The 21,749-nt window shown below is 33.5% G+C and overlaps 2 protein-coding genes across 2 annotated transcripts; both read right to left on the bottom strand.

The window, feature by feature from the left end:
* Nucleotides 1-9,390: 9,390 nt before the first annotated feature.
* LOC136813479 (uncharacterized) lies at nucleotides 9,391-11,269 on the bottom strand. The gene is made up of 2 exons (XM_067069993.1): nucleotides 11,128-11,269; nucleotides 9,391-10,885 (listed from the first exon to the last, which is right to left on the bottom strand). The coding sequence occupies exon 2, from the start codon at nucleotides 10,816-10,818 to the stop codon at nucleotides 9,607-9,609; it is 1,212 nt and encodes a 403-aa protein (XP_066926094.1). The 5' UTR covers nucleotides 10,819-10,885; nucleotides 11,128-11,269; the 3' UTR covers nucleotides 9,391-9,606.
* A 4,001-nt stretch (nucleotides 11,270-15,270) lies between these two features.
* On the bottom strand, nucleotides 15,271-15,657 carry LOC136813467 (ATP-dependent DNA helicase RecQ-like). The gene has a single exon (XM_067069986.1). It carries the CDS (start codon nucleotides 15,655-15,657, stop codon nucleotides 15,271-15,273), a length of 387 nt encoding a protein of 128 aa, XP_066926087.1.
* Between the last annotated feature and the right edge of the window lie 6,092 nt (nucleotides 15,658-21,749).

Genomic DNA, 21,749 nt, shown 5'->3' with positions numbered 1-21,749 from the left:
ATCTACTTTATAAGAATCGAATCAATAACTCTTAATTGAAGGCAATATATCTTTCGGTAATTAGTTATACAAAGTAAACAAAGGATGGCGAAAAAGAAGAGCATATTTATTTTTATTATAAACATCTACTTTATAAGAATTAAATCAATAACTCTTGATTGAAGGCAATATATCTTTCAGTTAGTTATTAGAAAGTAAACAAAGGATGGATAAAAAGATTAGCATATCTATTTTTATTATAAGCATCTACTTTATAAGAATCAAATCAATAACTCTTGATTGAAGGCAATATATCTTTCGGTAATTAGTTATTAGAAAGTAAACAAAGGATGGCGAAAAAGATGAGCATATTTATTTTTATCATAAGCATCTACTTTATAAGAATCAAATCAATAACTCTTGATTAAAGGCAATATACCTTTCGGTAATTAGTTCTTACAAAGTAAACAAAGGATGGCGAAAAAGAAGAGCATATTTATTTTTATTATAAGCATCTACTTTATAAGAATCGAATCAATAACTCTTAATTGAAGGCAATATATCTTTCGGTAATTAGTTATTACAAAGTAAACAAAGGATGGCGAAAAAGATGAGCATATTTATTTTTATCATAAGCATCTACTTTATAAGAATCAAATCAATAACTCTAGATTAAAGGCAATATACCTTTCGGTAGTTAGTTCTTACAAAGTAAACAAAGGATGGCGAAAAAGATGAGCATATTTATTTTTATTATAGGCATGTGCTTTATAAGAATAAAATCAATAACTCTTGATTGAAGGCAATATGCCTTTCAGTAATTAGTTCTTACAAAGTAAACAAAGGATGGCGAAAAAGAAGAGCATATTTATTTTTATTATAAATATCTACTTTATAAGAATTAAATCAATAACTCTTGATTGAAGGCAATATATCTTTCGGTAATTAGTTATTAGAAAGTAAACAAAGGATGGCGAAAAAGATGAGCATATTTATTTTTATCATAAGCATCTACTTTATAAGAATCAAATCAATAACTCTTAATTAAAGGCAATATACCTTTCGGTAATTAGTTCTTACAAAGTAAACAAAGGATGGCGAAAAAGATGAGCATAATTATTTTTATTATAGGCATGTGCTTTATAAGAATAAAATCAATAACTCTTGATTGAAGGTAATATGCCTTTCAGTAATTAGTTCTTACAAAGTAAACAAAGGATGGCGAAAAAGATAAGCATATTTATTTTTATCATAAGCATCTACTTTATAAGAATCAAATCAATAACTCTTGATTAAAGGCAATATACCTTTCGGTAATTAGTTCTTACAAAGTAAACAAAGGATTGCGAAAAAGATGAGCATATTTATTTTTATTATAGGCATATGCTTTATAAGAATAAAATCAATAACTCTTGATTGAAGGCAATATGCCTTTCAGTAATTAGTTCTTACAAAGTAAACAAAGGATGGCAAAAAAGATGAGCATATTTATTTTTTACTATAAGTGTTTACTTTACAAGAATCAAATCAATTTCAGAATTTTTTGCGTTTTCACTGTGATTAATGTGAGCGATAACTTCTCTTTTTGAGATGTGAGCGACCATCTATCCCATGTCATCTCAAAAGTAAAGTTGAAACCAAGCTTTCTTCCTCCAACTTAAATTTTATCGATAAAACGAATTTAAAATCTACACATGCGTAATTTTGCTTACTTAGGGATATTTCGATAGGAAGCTCTGCGGGGCATTCTTAGCGACAGCTACTTGCTAGTATATGTCGATAATGACTTTCATTTTTAAGGAAATATTTAGTCGCAATTTTGCGATTCTTGTTCCTAATAATTTTCGAAACTTTCACTATAAAGCATTAAAAAGCTTTAATCAGCATTCAGTCGTTACAAGCATTTGTAGCGGGTGGCAGTTAGTGAAAGCTATGGCTAGTTTTAAATAATTACTAAAACGTACATATGTACTTTTTAGTTTTTTAATGGAAGACAAGAAGCCCGTTGGGCGTGAAGGCCCAGCGAAAAGCAACGTGTTGAAAACGAGCGTGTGAAATAGCAAATGTATGTATAAAGTCAGATCGGTGTCAAATTCAAAACGTCGGGCCGTGATGTCAAACTGTCAGATCGTCGGGTCGAACCGTCGGGTCGTAATGCCAAAAGGTCAGGTCGTCGGGTCGAACCGCCGGGTCGTAATATCAAAGGGTCGGGTCGTAATATCAAAGGGTCGGGTCTTAATGTCAAAAGGTCAGGTCGTAATATCAAAGGGTCGGGTCGTAATATCAAAGGGTCAGGTCGTGATGTCAAAAGGTCGGGTCGTAATATCGAACGGTCGGATCGAAGCGTCGAGCCAGACCGCCGGGATCCAATGCCGGTTTATCGGGATATTTAACATCGTTCTGTAAAATATCATCTTTTAAAGGGATAATCCAATACTACGCAAATCAAAATATTATGGTCACGTGTCTGGAATTTGATTGGTCGAGCGCGATAAAAGTTTACAATTTGATTGGTCGAACGGGATTTTCACTTTCGTCTACCTAATCTAAACAAACCGAAAAATACTTTGCGACATAAAAAAGTTCGAAGTTGGGAGGGGAATGAAAAATCTTTCGTGTAATTTCGTCTGTCTTGTATCATACTTATATGAAGGAAATTTTCTGTTTTGCTATGCCAAAATTGATTCACAAATGTAAATACTACACAAGAGTTTTTCTATACACAAAGAGATCTAAGATATAAACAGTTCTTTTTTGTTTTCCTGTGTTCTTTGTGTTTCATCAAGAGCAGATGAACAAAATAACAAATAGTAAATAAAGCATAAAACATTTTTTGAAAAAAATAACATCACATTACAAAATTCCTGTATATACATTTGGATTTTGAAAACTATATAAAGTATTTACAAATACTTTATGGCTTCACTTTTAACAAGAGTGATGCAAAAGTATTTGAATAATAATGACCTCCTCTTTGAAGTTGCCTTCCAAAATATTTCTTTCCATTCAAAAAAAATTTCTCAATTAAAGCACCCTCAGAATTTTTCACACAGTAGCACTTAGACTAGTATAGTCGTTGAATGAAAAACATCACACCGGAAAATTTTTCTAGAGTGGTAAAATCGGGAAACCGTATCTAGAACGATATTCTCAAATTTCAACGACTAGAAGCGTCTTGTTGAGAAAAACTTTTTTAGTTTTTTTTTTTGCTTCAAATTAGACGGGGGTTTTATTCTTGCGATTGGTTACGAAAAATGCTGACTCATCACAACAAACCACCATATTGGATTCTTTTTTTCGTGGAAATGTGTTTTTGCAGTTCAATTTCTTGGAAAACGTGTTTTTATAAGGATTTGTTGTTTTTTCTTCATGGCTTGTTTTATGTTTTACACAGCTGTTTGCTAGAAAATATTATACTGTACTTTTACTTTAGTTTGTATATTAGGTTGTTCTTCATTGATATGGGGTCCAAGCAGACACAAAACTCTAGCAGAGAAAATTATGATTTTTGGATAAAAATGCTTGGGGAAATACAGTTTGTAGGCAAAATAGCAACTGTGTTGCTAGCACGAAAACTAATTAGAAATAAGCTGCTTATTTCTTATTGGCTGCCACGTTAGCAACTGTTGCTATTTTGCCTACAAACTGTCATGTCTCTACGGGATTATCAATACAATGGATACTTATTTTTAATCGATGAACAGGGGGGGGGCCTAATTACCGAGGGGGGTTGGAAAATGGACCTCCAAAAACCCTAAAAAGGGTCAAAATAGAGTAATAGGCTTTTTTAGAGTAAAACAAGCAAGTTTTCTTTTGGTAGCTGGGAATTTTTTCAAAAATTAATAAACGGGGGGGGGAGGGGTCCTAACAAGGTTTGGGGGTTGGAGAAAAAATCGAAAAATTAACAATCGTGGGTCTTTATTCTGTCAGCCTCCATTTATTTCTGTCATGTTGTTTAGTGAGCAGTAAAAAGCAGTAAAACTTTCAATCATACAAACAATCCTTTTCTCAGAATGTTTTCTTCATGTTGATCATCAATCAAACCATACTGTAAATTAAATCAAAACACTTAAAAACATCACAAAATGTCATGTTGTTATGTTAAAAGAACATTAATTAAATGTTTCCGAAATCGTACTATCGAAAGGTTTGTTGTTTATTTTTGTATCATTGAAACAACATGACAGGAATAAATGGAGGCTGACGGAATAAAGACTAAACACGTCAGTTCTAAGAATAATAGAAAACAAGAATATATTATAGAACAAGAAATTAGATGTCTCAAAAAATAAAACCACATGGACGATGAAGAAAATGTTGTTTGGTATCTACCAGACAAACACAAAGGTATCAAGTGTTACACCTGTGGGACCACCACTAAGGATGGCCTAAGAAAGTACCTATGGACAACTGAAAACAAACTTTCTAGCACTGGAAAAGAGATTGAGGAAATTTATCATTTAGTAATATCAAAAGAATGTGATGTAAATTGTGTGTGCTACAATTGTTCTCGGTCAATTTCGACTCAACTGAAGAAATTTAATGAAAGGCTTGCGAAAATAAATCAAGTTAAAGCAGAGAACAAGGAGCATCTCAAGAATAGAATAAAACGCCCAAGTACCGATGAGGGAGCATCAGATCGCAAACGCCAACGTATTGATAAAAATATCAGTAAAGATCAACCACTGCGTATTAAAGTAAGTATATTGATGAGAGAGATAAATAATTCTAATGAAATAGAATTTCAGCTTAAAAAAATTAGATTGAAATAGCATTTTCATAATTATTTTGAGAATAGTTCATCTTCAAAAAGAATTTTGAGCGAAAAATTACAAAGTTTTTTTATTAGTTATATGCAAAAATTCCTAGAATTAGAAAATTATTGAAAAAGTATAGATAAAGTTTCTAAAATCATACAATAAAAAGATTTTGGTGGCAAATTAGAAAATCATTTCACAAGAATGGCAAAATTTTCATTAGATAGGTTAGCCTGGAAAAAACTCTCAGAAAGTAGGCTCATAGTACATAATTTTTTCTGGTGTTAATTCCGTTTGAAAAGTTTCAAACTTTTTAAATGAAATTAAGTCAGAAAATACACTGATATGACCTAATTAGACATATTTTGACTTTTTTAAAGCTTTATGACAGAGAAGTTATTCTGGAACCAGACAACGAGAAGAAAAGTATTGTTGAGAAGTGTCTGACAGATTCCATCAGTGATCGTTTGAAGTGGCTCGTAGAAAACTTTCCAGAAGCAAAAACTGCAATGAAGAATCGTGTACTGAACATTGTGGATAAGGAAGCACAACACATCTGTAAAAAGTCCTTTGACTCTGAATTTAATTTTAAAGGCTTTGAGCCAATTATTGATTATGACAAAATGAAACATGAACTAACCAAAATTACGCCATAGATACATGATATTGTCTTTAAAATTGGAGTCAACAAGCGTAGCCTCAAAAACTGTAAGTTGAAAACAGAAGAGAGTGTTTATCCAGCATGTGTTAATGCTGTTGGAAGTTTACTTTATTCACGGAATAAATACATGAACAGGTGCCCACTTTCCAACGCTTTTGTGTTGAAGAGAGGAAAAGCTGACAAAATGAGCATCACTCGGATGAACCATTTGAAAATGTCAGTTTCTTTTGATCATCTTCATCAAAAGCAAGTAGAAATGGGCAAGAACTATTTGGAACCAGTCAAAGAATGGATTGACATGTTGACTGGGGTCAAAAATCCAATTACCAAGGAACTTGTCAAGTCTCCCATTGAATTGGCTAAGAGTGATGCTGCTACTACAGTTGAAATTACTGACGATCTTGAGTGCAGTTTCTTTGATGAACATGGGTCCACCATGGAGGTGCTTGAAAAATCATTTTGTGACTTCAATATCGACGATCTAACTTTTGATGATGAGCCCATGATTGAAATATCCACTTGTAAGCGTCCACCAGAAACAAATTTTGAGACACCGATCATTAAATTAATTTGGGAGTTCAAATTTATTATAATTGGTGATAACCTCGACAAGATGATCCGTCGTCGAACCATGCTCATTGCCAGACAAAACACAGATCTACACATGTTCAACATGATTGCCGCTCGAAACAGAGTCCATCCACATATTTCATTATTGAATCTCCCTGCTAACCCTCCAAAGTCCCGATCAGAAATCAACATGCATGATTACCTACCCGACAGTAATGACGAAAAATTACTGGTTGATGAATTAGAAATTTTGGTAGCAAGAGATGTGATTAAATATGTTCAGGAGGTCAAGGGCTGGGCTGATGATCTGCTACCAAAGATCATCAAACATGATCATATGGATGCCACAAGCAAAATATCTGAAGTTGTAAGAATTCACTTCTATCAAATCTATTCTAAGTTTGATATTGTGGATAATGTGTCATTAAACTTTGTTCATAATTCTTTTGATCCCATTTCCCTTTGAATTTTGAAAGTGAAATGGATATAATCAAATTATATGAAACTGACCCCAAAACCAAACAAAGCAGAGCAGATCTTAACTCTATTACTGAAACTGGTTTCTCATTTTACTCTGTAAAATAATTTGTATTTTTAGCATTCCCTTGGAATCGTAAACAAAAGTGAACAAACAACTGAAGGAATAATTGATATTATGGAAGAGCAACACAAGTTTGTACCCAGACTCCGCAATGGTCTTGTGAGACTGCTTACTGCTGGTGATCTCATGACAGTTGAGAGGGAAATTAACGCCCAAATCGATAAAGAGGATAGCTTCACCTCATCACAACGCTTGGAAGGATTAATCCCAATTTTAGCTGACTTTCATACATATGGAAATTTTTTAGAGGTAAACTTAATTATGGAATTTTATCCTTCAAAATGTCCTTCATCTGACTGTAAGATCCCTTTTCAAAATCCCAACATCTAGAGTTACTTTATTGAATGAAAATTTCCGAAACTGCGAAATTTTCATGCCGCGAAATTGTCATGCAATAAAGTAGTAAATAAGATTTCACATTTTCATCTTTCATTTTAAAGCTTATGTGGGACGTCCTTTATGATCCAGCTTCAAGTGCTGACGTTGGAACATTGTTTCAGGCACGAAACTACTTAAATGCAAGAAATGTAAAAAGAGATCCAATGAAGAGTGTCAATGCTTGTGAAGACCTCATGATGAAGTACTCTGAAGCGTTGATTGTTACAGCTTTCCAGACACACTGCAAGGAGAAAGGTATATCTTTTAGAAATCACAGTACTCGAGAAGATGAATTCAAGACAGCAATCAAAGATGTCGTTCCAAACATATGTCCTTCCTGAAACAAAGGATATGTCCAAAATCGTTTCTCAGTTTGACTGCTCAGAATGCAAGAGCAAATTCAAATCATTACAGAATCTGAAGAAACATCTCAAAGAAAAACATGATAACAAAAAGTATCATCCATCAACAACACCAGACTGTGATCGAAAGATGAACTACCTTAGAAATGCACTGGCACTCTGTTTTTTATGCAAAAATTTCATAGATGCACGAAATTTTGGAGACGGGGGACGAATTGTGAGACTTTACAAATATTTCATGTTATTCTTCAGGGTGAATAATCAATATAAATATGCTGGTCAGGCCTTGCATCTTCTTGCTCAAATAAAGTGTCTTTTACCACCCGCACTTGCCTTTGAAATCATTTGGAACCGTTCAGTTAACACAAAGGGTAAGCCAGATTCGAATGTTGAACTTGATAGACATCTTGAGCACAGAAATAAATACGCAAAAGAAAATATCAAAGGGTTGCACGGAAAAGTGACAGACAAGTCCATTGAAAGAATAAGTAAATCATATGAGCAAATTGAAAACCACGTCAAAAAGCTAGATCAAACCCTTGGGATCAAGGAACCAAGTGGAAAACATTCTAAGGTAAACTGGGAGAGTGATGTTGTTGAACTGATGAAACATTTTGATGATTGTGATTTATTGAAGTCTCAAGATGGAAGAGTTTTCAAGTGTTTTCCAAACTTCCCTAACAATTATTTACATTACATGGACACTTTGGAATTGAAAAAATGGATCCTGAAAAATGTCATGAAATGTGCTCGAAATCATATCTACGAGAACAAAGGAACAATAACAAATGAATAAATCAACAAACGATGTATGTTTTCTATTTTCTACAGTTTTTTATAATTTTTGTACATATATGTAAATAAAGAATGTGAATAATGTTTATAATGGACTTTTTTATTGACTTAATTTTATATATCCTGATATTTTTAAAATTTTTACATTTCTCGTAATCCTTTGTGCTGCATTCTGAATTCAAACAATTGACTGTTTTAAGTTTAGCTGGTAGCATCAAAACAATTTCCCAGAGGTAAAGAGGGAGAGAGAGATAGAGGGAGGGGGAGAGAGAGATATTGACCTACACCTTGGTACTTTAAAGCTTTGGAGTGTTTTCTTGATGTTAAGATTTATTATCTATGAATACTATATTATTGATACTTAGTTTGCAGAAGATTTTAGAAAAACTTATGTCTTCTGTCTTTTTATTTATTGTCTATGAGTACGTCATAATATATATTATTGATATTTTTGATATTTTTATTTGCAGAAGAATTTTGCAAAAATGTTGTCTTCTGTCTGTTAAGATTTATTATCTACCTTAAAGGAACTACCTCAAATTGTCATGGGAACTCATTCTTGCAGTCAAAAAAAAATCTGCATTTAGCAGGAACTAAGTTTTGCGGTTTTAGCCTATTTTAGTTGAATTTCTCTCATTTTCCTAGGGGTTTTTGAAAAATGTAAAACAATTCAAATTTGTTCAAATTTTGTGCAATTTTGCCAAAAAGTCACAACACGAAAAACAATTCCTGTGAAATTAATTCCATTAAGGTATACTATATTAATGATATTTTATTTGCAGAACATATATTCTGTCTATTAACATTTGTTGTTATCTATTTGAGTTTTATTGATACTTTAAAAATTCAAACGGTTTTTATGCTTAATGAATCATGGAAAGAGACTACTTAGCTGGAAATTGAATTCAATATGTGTATAATTTATCTAATCCTTAAAAAGGCTTGATGAACGTTGGATGAAAAGCATAAGGTTATCTTTCTCTTTCAATATTTCGACCAATATTAGGAAAAGTTAAGAATTTCAGAGAGAACAAAAGGATCTTGCTTTGAATCAAAATTTATCCAAAAAAATGTTCAAAATTTGAAATATATACAGTGTCCCAGAAAGAATTACCCTTTTCAACTCTGAGAGAAAAATAATTATGATTGTAAACGGAGTGACATTTCTGCAAAGACTGTCAATCATCTATAAAAAAATATTTTCTTTTTGTATTCTCTGTGCCAATATTTTTAATAAATATTTTTTAATTCAATGTGAAAGTCATTTAATGCTTGTGGTACTAAAAATATAAAGATTCCAGTAATCAGTTTTTATCTGAACTCTGAGAGAGAGAATAAGAGAGAAAATGTCAGTTTTTATAAAAAAAAATTATATTTTTTCTCAGTGTTGAAGAGGGTAATTCTTTCTGGGACACACTGTACAGATATCTTTGAGTAAAATAAAATTGAAATATCATTTTTATTTTTTAGTAAGAATATAACAAAAAACATAATGGAAACTTGTCAGATGTCATCACTAAAATCAGAACCACTATCATTAACAATCTCATCAGCAGAAGCATCATGATTAAGCTCATTCTCAGATTCAACACTCAAGTCATTATTATCACTAAAGTACTCAAGCTCTTCAATGTTGTCAAGTTTACAGTCAGGTAAGGTAAGAACTTCTTGAATTTGCGAAATAATTTCCTCGAAGAATTTGTTATTTGTCAAAGAAGTGTGTTCTATTAACATTTCACTGGTAGTCAACTCACTTGCGATATTGATAATTTCCTCGATTGACTGATCTGGGAAGCCAGAAGAAAACTTGCCATTTAAAAGACCACCTTTTGACACAGAAGTGATTTGTGATTGAAAGGCAACCAACTTTTCTTTGAGAACCGATTTGCCGTTTTCATTAAGAGAGCATTTAATTCTTAACTTTTGAATAGAATCTGTGATCTCTCTAATGTACCAAGGGTGTTCATGCTCATTCACACAGGTGCCACAATCACATTGACGATGACATATGTCACAACACTGGTGTTTTGGAGTGATAGAAGGGAAATATGGGGTTTCTTGAAATTGTGACAACAAAAGTTTTCTCCTACAATCAGACTGATTATTGCAATATTGTTTTATCTCAGGGGACAAACAAGATGGATTGAGCGCCCTTTTGTATTTAATCACGGTGGAATTGCTCAGACATCCATCACGGCCAGCCCTTCCAGACTCTTGAAAATAGTCGTCGAGATCTTTGGGAGGACCAAAATGTATGACGTCATAGAGTCCTTTGCAGTCGACTCCCATACCATAGGCCATTGTTGCCATCAGGATCCGGATTCTACTCTTAGGATCAGTGAATTCCTTTGATAAAAATCTTTTTAAATCACCCTCGGTTTTGGCATGAAACTTTGCATATGGACGAAGGGTGGGGTTTTTTACTTTGATGTGCTGCCTAAAAAGTTGATATATTGGCCTGGTATCGTCAATGGTTCTACAAAAGATTATGAATTTGTCAGCGTCGTAAAATTTTTCTTTGAGATAGTTAACTAGTGGCATAAAGATGAATTCGATGTTTTTGTGAGGTAATTCAATAAGGTTGTATTTTATGTTTGGTTTTTCAGGGGATTGTACAAGCAGCAAAGGTTCAGTCAGGTCGAGATTACAAATGATGAATTTCTTCATCTCCATGGTTGCTGTTGCTGTCATGGCAATGAAGGGTACATCTATCATTGACCTTATCTCACCCAGCTTACCATACCAATGTCGAAATGCGGCAGCTTCTTTGGATTTGCTTCCCCTGGTTAAAAAACAATTTGAAAAGCCTAGATAAAACTTCCGGGTTCTATCTTACCTCAGTAAATCAGTTAAATACAGCATTTGAAAACTTCGAAAAACCACCCAAAATATATCGATGACAAAAAAAAACATAGACTCACACTAAAGTTTATCTAATGGAATGTTGGCCAAAACTCATAATCATAAGCTGACAATATTTCTTAAATATCTGAAAACAACAAAAATGAATTTCTTACTACATACCACTTTTTGATACAATGACTTTCATCAATATAAACTGCGATTGTGTTGGTTTTGAATTGTTGATTTTTCAAAAGACCACGATTTCTCGAAAGGATGGCCTCTGGGGAAGAGTAAACAACTTGGTACTTGCCATTACATATGTTCTAAATAAACAGTACAAAATTTCTATCACAACTCAAACTTTTTACGATTTATTGTAAAGCTACTGAAGAGAACTGTTGTCTCGTTAATACTTCCATTTACAAAAAATATTTCCATTCAAGTAGTAGTGGGCTATAGAGATTTTTTTTTTCAAAATTAAGTTTGCATAATTTTTTTTGGTCTGTTGGGACCCAAATAACACAAATCTGAGATATTTTTTCAATTTTTGATTTAAAAGAAATAAGAATATGAGACCAAGAAAAGGATAAAATCTTTATATTTTTCTATCTGAAATGAAAATCAAAACAAACTATCAATATCAATTTCTGTAAGACTTCACTACTAAATCAACAAAATGAAGATTCGTCTCAGATGTGTATATAATAGAACCAACACAAACTATGAACTGTCAATGTCAAAAAATTAACTAAAATTATAATGTAATGTAATGTCTTCCTCATGAATAAAAGCAATGAAATGTCTTGAAAAACTTACAATGCAACAAAGAAAATTTTAAAATGTTTTGTTTGTTCTGTTTTAGAGACTGTTGTCTCAAAAGCCTTGCAATCAATTCATTCAGTCAAGAATCATTTACAATTTGGAACATCTTACAGTCTTAGCAATGCAATAACTTCTTTTTTATATATATGCAATACAATAGCTTCAAAAAGTCAGACTTGAAAAATTAAAGGCTTGTGTACTTTTTAAAGCTATCTTTCACCTAGACTAAGAAGAAGCTACCCCTGTGAATAGCAATGTTTGCCCTATGATACAAATTCCCCTTTTTCACAATTTTTTTCAGGTGATCAAGTGATATAATTGTAACTTTCCAATCCTACTTTCTTCCAAAGAACATTTTAAGCCTAATTTGAGGTTTGTAGCACAAACAGAACAGATTTTAGGTTTTATTTCCAGGCAAAACCCCGTTTTCCCCCGATTTCGGTCAGTTTTGGCCTAAATACCTAATTCTTTGAATTTTATATATATGGTAGAGGTATGTAATTGTTACATTCTCATCCTACTTTTTTCCAAAGAACATTTTAAGCCTATAAGTTGAGGTTTATAGCACCATTAGAACAGATTTTAGCTTTCATTCCCAAGCAAACCCTGTTTTTCCCTGTTTTCGGTCAATTTTGGCCTAAATACCTGAATTTAAAAAAAAGGCCGGAGAACCGTCAAAAATTGAAAAAGTCAAAAAATATCTCAGATTTGTGTTATTTGGGTCCCAACGGACCAAAAAAAATTATGCAAACTTAATTTTGAAAAAAAAAGTTTCTATAGCCCACTGCTAATTCAAGAAAATATGCTCAAATAAATTTGTTAACCCATTAACCCATTAAAAGTGCCACTGTCATCATGAGTGATGTGTCAGTAGGTTTGGACCAAGACGTGCCATGACACGTGCCCCATGTTATTTACCAAAATCCAATAAATTGTGTCAAACGAGAAAAATATTTCTCATACAGCAATTTGAGAAGAAAACATTGAATACGAAAAAATACTAAAATTGAACGGGTTACTACTGAAAAAAATTAATTATGTACTGTCTGTTTAAGATATTGTTTATATATTCTTTATTTTGATAAAATTTTCTATTCTTTCATAAATTTATTACAACATGATAATATATTTTTATCTGAGGATTTCAGGAAAATTTACATTAGTAGGCAAAATAAACGAGAGTACAATTTAAAAAATAATTGTATATACGGATAAAAGATTTAAAATGTCAAATTAAACATCTTAAAACTTTGGAGTATAATTATTTAAATTGTACGGGTATCCATACTATTTTGCGTTAATAGTAAACTTGACAAAGTCAAAAAATAATTATTTTTTTCTGAAGTGAATAATTATTTTTTTCTGAAGTGTACAAATTAAGAAAAATATTGCACAATTAAGAAAAAATTGTACTCTTATTAAGAACCAATCAGATTCCTTTATTTTAATTAGGTTCAGTATTATAGTCAATTTTACATTGATATCCCTAAATCAACTCAACCAGGTTCATAATTGATTATCAATCCATGCATTTCTATTTTCATCGATTGATATCAATTTTTTCAAATTTACAAGTTCAAAAAGTAGTACTTTTTGATAAAATAATAAATAATAGTTTTTCAAAACTTCAAGAAATAATTATATCTGTAATAGAAATAGACTCACCTTTCTTTTACTCAATCTGCAATCCATCAAATTTAGGATTTAAAACATCATGCTGTCCAAAAATATTGCTTTAACGTCTTTGTGTTGGTCTTGGTTCCACTAATTTTCCTATCTTCAGTCATTTTGAGTAGAAAAGCCAACACTTTATACTGCCAAAAGTGTTGTGTTTCCCATAACACGATGCGAGAAACAAATTCCAGATGGCACTTTTGTAGTGTTTGTAATTTCACTGTCAAATACTGATTTCCAAGAAATTCTTTGAAGTTTGTTTTGATCTGTAATGGATCTGCATCAGATAAAAAACATGGGTTGAGGTTGAAACGTTGTTGGATACATGTACATGTTCAATGTTCTAGAAAAAATTTATTGGTGCAGAATGTCAATGTCAATTTTTGTTCATAAATTCATTCACTGTTGACAATAAATGAAAATTGAACAACATATATGACATAGATTGATAATCAATTATGAACCTGGTTGAGTTGATTTAGGGATTCGAAGAGATATCAGTGTAATATTGACCATAATACTGAACATAATTAAAATATATAAAGGAATCTGATTGGTTCTTAATAAGAGTACAAGTTGATTCAGGAGTAATATTTATCTTTCATTATTGAACCTTTGTCAGATTGTTTTGAGAATCAAAATGTAGTTATAATATGATAATGAAAACAGGTTCAGAACTATAACAATATTTTACATATATGAACCAAACACTAAACCAGTTAATCAATAGTAAATGAATTACATCAAACTGTCTCCCTCAAATAACTGACTGGTACTTTTTAAACGAGAATGTGGAAAGTAACACCCAATTCACGGTCTAGTATATACAGTCAACAGTTATTTACAGTTAATTACAAAAAACTGATCAATGTATACATTCACAATTTTTCAATTAGCTATTAAACAACTATATTGATTCTAATTGATCGATCGAATGTCATCGATGAAACAGCCATAGTTGATAACCAATTTTATCGAATTTCAACCATCTGGAAGGTATTGATTTATTGATTATGGATTAAAAGCAATCAATATGCACAATAATTAATTTATCAATAGTCAATCAAAGACTTGTGTTTGCCAGTCTTCCATTATATTCTCGATTATAGCTTATGTTTGAGTGATCCAACAAGATAAAATTCTTCCTAATCCCTAGCCAGGATGAGGATCGGGCTCCAACTATATATATTTAATGACAAATGATGGCGAGAAAGCCAGGTTACACCTACACACCCTTTTTCCCATAATGTTATGATATGAAGCGACACATAATTTCCTCTTTTTCCCATCTATAAGAATGTGTGACGAATTAAAACACGGGTGCCAACATTAGACCATCCTTACGATACCACTACTTTTAAAAATATTTAGATTTATTTTTTAGTTTATATCTGGGAAAATGTATATACAGTATGTATTATACCCTTTGGATAAATTTATAGAAAATAGATGAATTTTTTGTTGAAAAAATATTTGTAGATTTTTGACACGATATTATAGAGGAGTCGTAAATCGATAAAATTAGATAATCAACAATTAATCAATGGATTAGTTATCGATAAGAATCGATAATCGATAACTAATCGACGTCTAAAAAATTGTGAATATCGATTATCAATTCTAATCGATAACTAATCCATTGATTAATTATCGATTAGCTATCGATTAAAATCAAATCAAATGTCGAACAAATTTATTAAAAAGATAGGATTCAGAAAAACGGATTTTCATTTTGCAAGGTTTCTGGGCTACCTGCTAATCCCTTGTCCTACAAGTTCAACAAGTTCAAAGTACAATAAACAGATAAATAAACATAGGACAATATCATCAGTCAAGGTCAGAGCCAAGGCCAAGGTGCAAGGGATAATGACAAACCTCAAGGATCGTAGAATCTTTCGAACATTGGTCCAGTGCAATAGCTTCCACACCTTTGGCATTTAAAGAGTTGACTTGATCTTCCATCAAAGAATTGAGGGGACTGATCACGATGACAAAACATTTCATTTCCTTTGCTAGTTCTGCCAGTGATGAATGTTGAGGTGTCGCATCAGTTTTTGAGCAGTGAAAATAAAATGGATGAGATTGAAACACCAAACTTTTGCCACTGCCTGTAGGCTGACAGATGAGGACATCTCTTTTGCTTTGAATTGCATTCAATGCTTCCTCTTGATACCTGTGGAATTTCAATCCAAACAGCCTCTCCAAGGTATCCATCTTTGCTCTTGAAGTCAAAATTCGATTCGAAACTCTGATGACCCCCGGAGATTTTTCACTAAAATAATCTGCTTGCGAATTTGTGTCGGGCCGATCAACAGAAATCTGTGGATCGAAGCTTAGAGTTTTTGCTTGGAAAAAATTAGCTTGACAAGAGTCTTCAAGTCTGTTATTTTCCTTCTCTCTCGCGCGCTAATTCCCGTGTGAACGTTTTACCGATTATACCTAGCCAGTACCCGACTCCTAAATTTTGTTGCGCGCGGTAAATAACAGACTTGTTTACAAGTCTACTATTCACGGCGCGATGCTTAGAGAATCGCGTTTTTTCTTCGGGCGGCACGAGGGCGCAAAATTTTATCTATTTTGCCCATTTTCGTGGCGGAAAATACTTTTTTTTTCGAACTCACATGATCACAAACCTTTTCGTTTCCGACAGGTCAACTTCTAGAGCTGAAGACTCAAAAAACAGAAGTCAGAAAGACCTATTCAATTAAAAGTTATGGAAGTTTTCATGAAATTAGGTTGTTTTGTCTCGTAGAAGTATGCTTCAGGGATTTCATGATGGAATTTTAATGCACCAGAAAGACGAAAGAAAAAGCTAACTACAGGTGAAAATTCTATGTTATTGTCATTTTTTCTGTAGAGTTATAGATCTTCAAAGATGAAGAATTTTCAAAGCGGATCGGATAATATTTCAATATATTCTAAAAGATATTTGTGTTTGAATAAGCTAATAATATTGATTAAGTATTGTGAAAGTATCCAAAAAATCAAATTTGCCACATGCATGTATGAATTGAAATACTAATTTAGTAGTCAAACCCCTTATTAGTTGTATTATGAAGTTTTTAATTACATCAGCGCCAATATCGCCAATAGCATGTCGGTCAGTAATTGACCGTAATAGGTATACTAAAGAGACATGAAGCGTGTGTTTTCTCCTTTAAGTTTCAGTGTTATTATCATAATTGAATGCCAATACCTCTGACATACTCGGAGTGAGTTATATCGGATCGCCCAAATTTACCTTCATTTTTTACACTTTCATTTTACCTTCATTCTTATCCACGGATCGCTGATAGTCACACCCGAATGAGACGGGGGTTGGGTTATTATCAGTTAGGGTCAGTGTTGGACTCGATAGTCTCTTAGGGGCACTCATACCCAGTGACTAAACATAGGGCTGCACAGCAGCCCTTTTAGGGGCACCGGTAGGGTTGAGAGTTCCACCTATTTATAGAGAATTGCCAGTTCGGTATAATATGTTATGAATTGTGTGATTTTGCTGTGCGTCAATGGCTCAACGGATAAGACGTTTCCGAATCAGAAGGTCTTTCTTTGATGGTGGTTTGAACTCTGCACGGTGCGTTGATGTGATTGGTCAAAATATGATACAGTATGAAAACTTAGTCAGAATTGAGAAACTAAGTCTCAGAAACTCAGACAGTCAGAAAAGAGAAAGACAGGATCAGAGATAGGAAAAAATGAATGTAACTTTGGGCGATCCGATATAACTTCTTCCGACATACTCAGAAATTATTGGAAGATTTAACTCTTAACTCAAATGATGTGTGATTGACACGAACAAGGATTTTGAAATCACCCAAAAAATTGAACTAAAAGAACTATTGAAAATAAAAATACATCACAATTTAGAAAATTGTAAAGACTGGCTTTGAACGTAGCATTTATTTTATTCCATGTCGTTCTTCTGATACCTTTCTCCTCTTTATTTCAGGGCGAAATGGAAACAGATTTTGGATATACACGAGAATAGTGACCACTAAGCATTGATCCAAGTGGAGCTTTTCTTCATTTCTACGTACTTTTGCTTGCTCTTATTGAAGATGTTGTGGATTGACTCGATGCCTTGCTCGCCATATATCCCAAAGGATGATGTCCATTTTCTTAAAAAGTTGATGGCATGATCCTCAAGTAAGTGTAACTTTGGTGTTACCGTCTCACTTGGGAACTTAGCCCGGTAAAAGGACATCAATTCATTGATATCGTGCCCTATGAATAATGAAAAGAATAGGAATAAAAGTTAGGAATAAAATCCCTTTTTTTTATTCGGAAAGCCTAGGTAAGAGGTAACAATCTCTATATAAGTTCACTCCGTGAAGAGTGATGGGAAAGAAATGACTTCATACTGCAAAAGGACTTTATTAAAAAGATATCTTAACACAAGAAGAACTTAACTAATTTGTCTCTTCTTGCAGAAATTAAAAAATTGAAATATTAAGTCATTCTTAAGTCAAACAAGCTTTACCTAGAATGTCAGTTTCGTCTGGGTCTATTCCCTCTGCGCGATTCAAAACAGTATGACAAGTAGCATACAAGTCAAATAATGTCTTGAAAGTCTTGCAAACTTAGATGCTATCCATATGCACTTGCAAACCAGCAAGGTTATTCCTCCAAACATACTTGGGTAGAGTCTGAACCAACATTCTAATGTCTTCTCCCTAAAATTGATTTAAATGTTACTTGATTTAAACTGTTTAACAGTCAAGATTCGTATGATTTTTCCGCTTGATTGAAATTTAGATAAATGGGCCATGAGAAACTATGTGTAAAACAAAATACCTTTAGGAAGCTTATTCACATGGTTGCCAATAAAAGATTTGCCGTGATAGGCCTGTCATTCTACATTGACTGATTTCAACATATCATCCAAAGCTTTGGTACATTTCCCCTTAGCTGTTCTTCAATTGGCTTTAATTTCATGTATTCTCTGATCTCTGATTGCTGAAATATGAAAATAAAGCTGAAAATAGCAATCTCAGTCCAAACATATTTTGAATCTCAATTTTTAAAATCTTGTTAACCTGTCCTGGCCCCTGAAATAGAAAAAACTACCTTTTCTAGGATTTGCTCTTGGTTATGCTCGAGCTGAGGTTTAAAAGCTTTATATATTTCCTCTTCTATTGTAGGGTCAGTGCTAACTTGGTGAGCAATAGCTGCTTCAATGATGTCGATAATCTCATGATGACGATTTATTTCATCTTCAAGGTCAAAGATCTTCTGGTGAGTGGAAATAATACTCTCACCACATTCTCCTTTTGCAACTGCCATTTTAAGGTCAATCAACTAAAAAGAAAATAAAGGTTATTGTGGGTTATTCCAGGTTATTCATCATCAATTTCCTTAGGGAGCTGTCCACATAGTACGTACGCACTAAGGGGAGAGGGGGTCTTCTCAAAAACGTATGCTTGCGTACAGGGGAGGGGGGGGACTCAAAGGAAAATGTACGCAGAGAAAATATTTATCATAGCCTTATTTTGCTTGTTTTTTGTCTACTTTTATGCTTCTTTTACGCATCAAGGAAAATAAAAAGTTACCAATGCTGACCTCACAGTTTTTTTCCAATAGATTGAAAAACTTTTTGAAGGTTCCTAACGATATATGGAGAGCTGGCAGTGCAACCTAAAGAGAAAGATTGTGCTCTTCGTTTTTTTTTTCAAAATGAAGAATATTCAAAAATATGGAAAAAATAGTCAAATTTCAACCAAAAACGACATCACCTGGCAAGATCCTGATCCCTGATGAAGATGCGAGTGACAACAATCGCTGTACCGAACATAAATGTATAAAAGATGATGAAAAAATGAGAATTCAATGTCATAAATGCCAACGAACGCTACATTATGCATGCACTGGACTACCAGTTAAATATGTTTTTAAATAAAGGTTACCGAAAATACGTGTGTATAACTTGTTGCTCTCCAGCAAAAGTCCTCGGTAGAAAAGTTCATAATCAAGTGGAAAGAATTAAAAGCTGTACGTGTGGGAACCATATTTTATATGTCCCTGGGGATATTTCTCTTTTATACATAGCTAGGCTACCATCTTGTTATTATTTACTTTCACTTTCACTTTCCCCATAATGATGACTCACAAGAATATTTTGCAGAACAGAGTTTTGGTCAAGGAGTCAAGAGTCATCATTCCCTTCTGTGTTTTGCCTGTTTATCATTTGTCTCTTTTGCCTTACTTACCCATGCTTTGAGGGACTGGGCCTGAGTTTGACCCTAAATCCCAGATTCCCAATAAGAGCATGGGGAATTTAGCCAGTCATAGACAAAATTCTGATCATGATGCTGCAGAAGAAAATGTCTTCACATGTGAAATTACTGTCTCCTAATTACTGACTTTTGTCCCAGTACCATCCACCATTCTTCAGTGATTTTGGGTCACTACATTTGGTAGCAGAGGGTGGTTTGGTATTGTGGAGCAGCATATTTTGACAGCTAAATTCTCAGGACGATCATCATATGGCAAATGGCAGACTGGCAAAACAGCAACATCTCAAGATCACTGTTTTCATCTATATCATAGCAATGAATGGATGATGGTGTTGAATCAAAATGTGCTTGTCAATATGTGCACGTAATTTTTATTGGTGGAGTTTGTAGTTGACAGAGGACAAGTGGATGACTGGTATGCGATCAAAGCAGGCGCTGTTGACAAAATACGTCGTTTGTCGAGTATGTTTGAAGACACAGGCTGGCTCACTGACGGTACGCAGGACTGAAGTTGTGCCACACTGGACAAAAACTACACTCGAGTAACTATTATTGTTGATTCTTATTGAACACTTTTGGTCTACTCTGTGGTAGATTGCTGATCCCACAGAGCCTTTATGTTTCTGAGTTTGAATGAACTTACCTGGTATATATGTTCATTTTGAAATATTGTGTGTGGACGTATTACGAGAGACATGGGAAAAGTAAAATGTGAATACCCAATGCAGTGCTTAACACACCGTCAAGTATGTTGAATGTTGAAAGTCAAGTACGTTTTGTTCCAGACTGGTGTTGTCGTGCTGAAATTGAAACTGTGTCAGTGTTTATTTCACGGTTTGAATGTTTTGAACTGTCATGTAACAGAAAGCGTAGTATGCTATGTGATGGATTGATTAAATTTATGTTTTGATTTACCGTTGAGCACTATGTATGTTGAGTGCACCATTCTTTAAAACTTTTTGGAAATTATAGGACAGTGAACGAGAAGAATAAGTTGATAAAACAGTGATGTGAACAAGTTTTGATATTGAGATTTGTGCTGGATTTGTAATTGACATGATTTGTATTTTTACTTTATTTAAACAATTTAATTTTTGTATTTGTACAGATTTGTATTATATTTCAATAATTTGATGTTTGTCATTGGGACATGACTTCAGAAGTGGGGGTGAATGTGGGAACCATATTTTATATGTCCCTGGGGATATTTCTCTTTTATACATAGCTAGGCTACCATCTTGTTATTATTTACTTTCACTTTCACTTTCCCCATAATGATGACTCACAAGAATATTTTGCAGAACAGAGTTTTGGTCAAGGAGTCAAGAGTCATCATTCCCTTCTGTGTTTTGCCTGTTTATCATTTGTCTCTTTTGCCTTACTTACCCATGCTTTGAGGGACTGGGCCTGAGTTTGACCCTAAATCCCAGATTCCCAATAAGAGCATGGGGACTTTAGCCAGTCATAGACAAAATTCTGATCATGATGCTGCAGAAGAAAATGTCTTCACATGTGAAATTACTGTCTCCTAATTACTGACTTTTGTCCCAGTACCATCCACCATTCTTCAGTGATTTTGGGTCACTACATACGCACACAACTACTATAAATGCCCCGAAACCGCCGGAGTTAAACATTTATTGCCAGCCATTATAATTTGATAAGTAACATTTAGTTCTGACTCAACCTCAAGATTACTATGGAATAATTAGGTTTGAGAAGAACGTTTCACAATATACGCAATCAGGGTAAACTTAGGTAGGATTTGTAGGACAAATTTTTCTGGAAAATAAACATTTCTTTTTTGTTGTTTTAAGACTGAGTGTAATAGAAGAGTGGAAAATTAGAAGGAATTTCAAGATCAAGTGAGGGTGTAGCCTTGAGGCGCTTTCAGAGACACACTCATAGCTGTCAACTCTCCCGCATTGCGCGGGAGACTCCCGCATTTCTCGACGCGCGTTTAAACCCTTTATCTAAATCGGAATATTACGGAATTATTTGAAAAGTCATTGTCTAAATTCGCCCGATTTTTCGATCCCGATTTCCCAATAATAATATCCTGATTTCCCG

The sequence above is a fragment of the Clytia hemisphaerica genome, unplaced genomic scaffold, assembly GCF_902728285.1.
Source record: "Clytia hemisphaerica strain Z4C2 unplaced genomic scaffold, Clytia hemisphaerica genome assembly, whole genome shotgun sequence".
NCBI classification, from domain to species: Eukaryota; Metazoa; Cnidaria; class Hydrozoa; order Leptothecata; family Clytiidae; genus Clytia; species Clytia hemisphaerica.
This window is presented reverse-complemented; position numbering and strand designations above follow the sequence as displayed.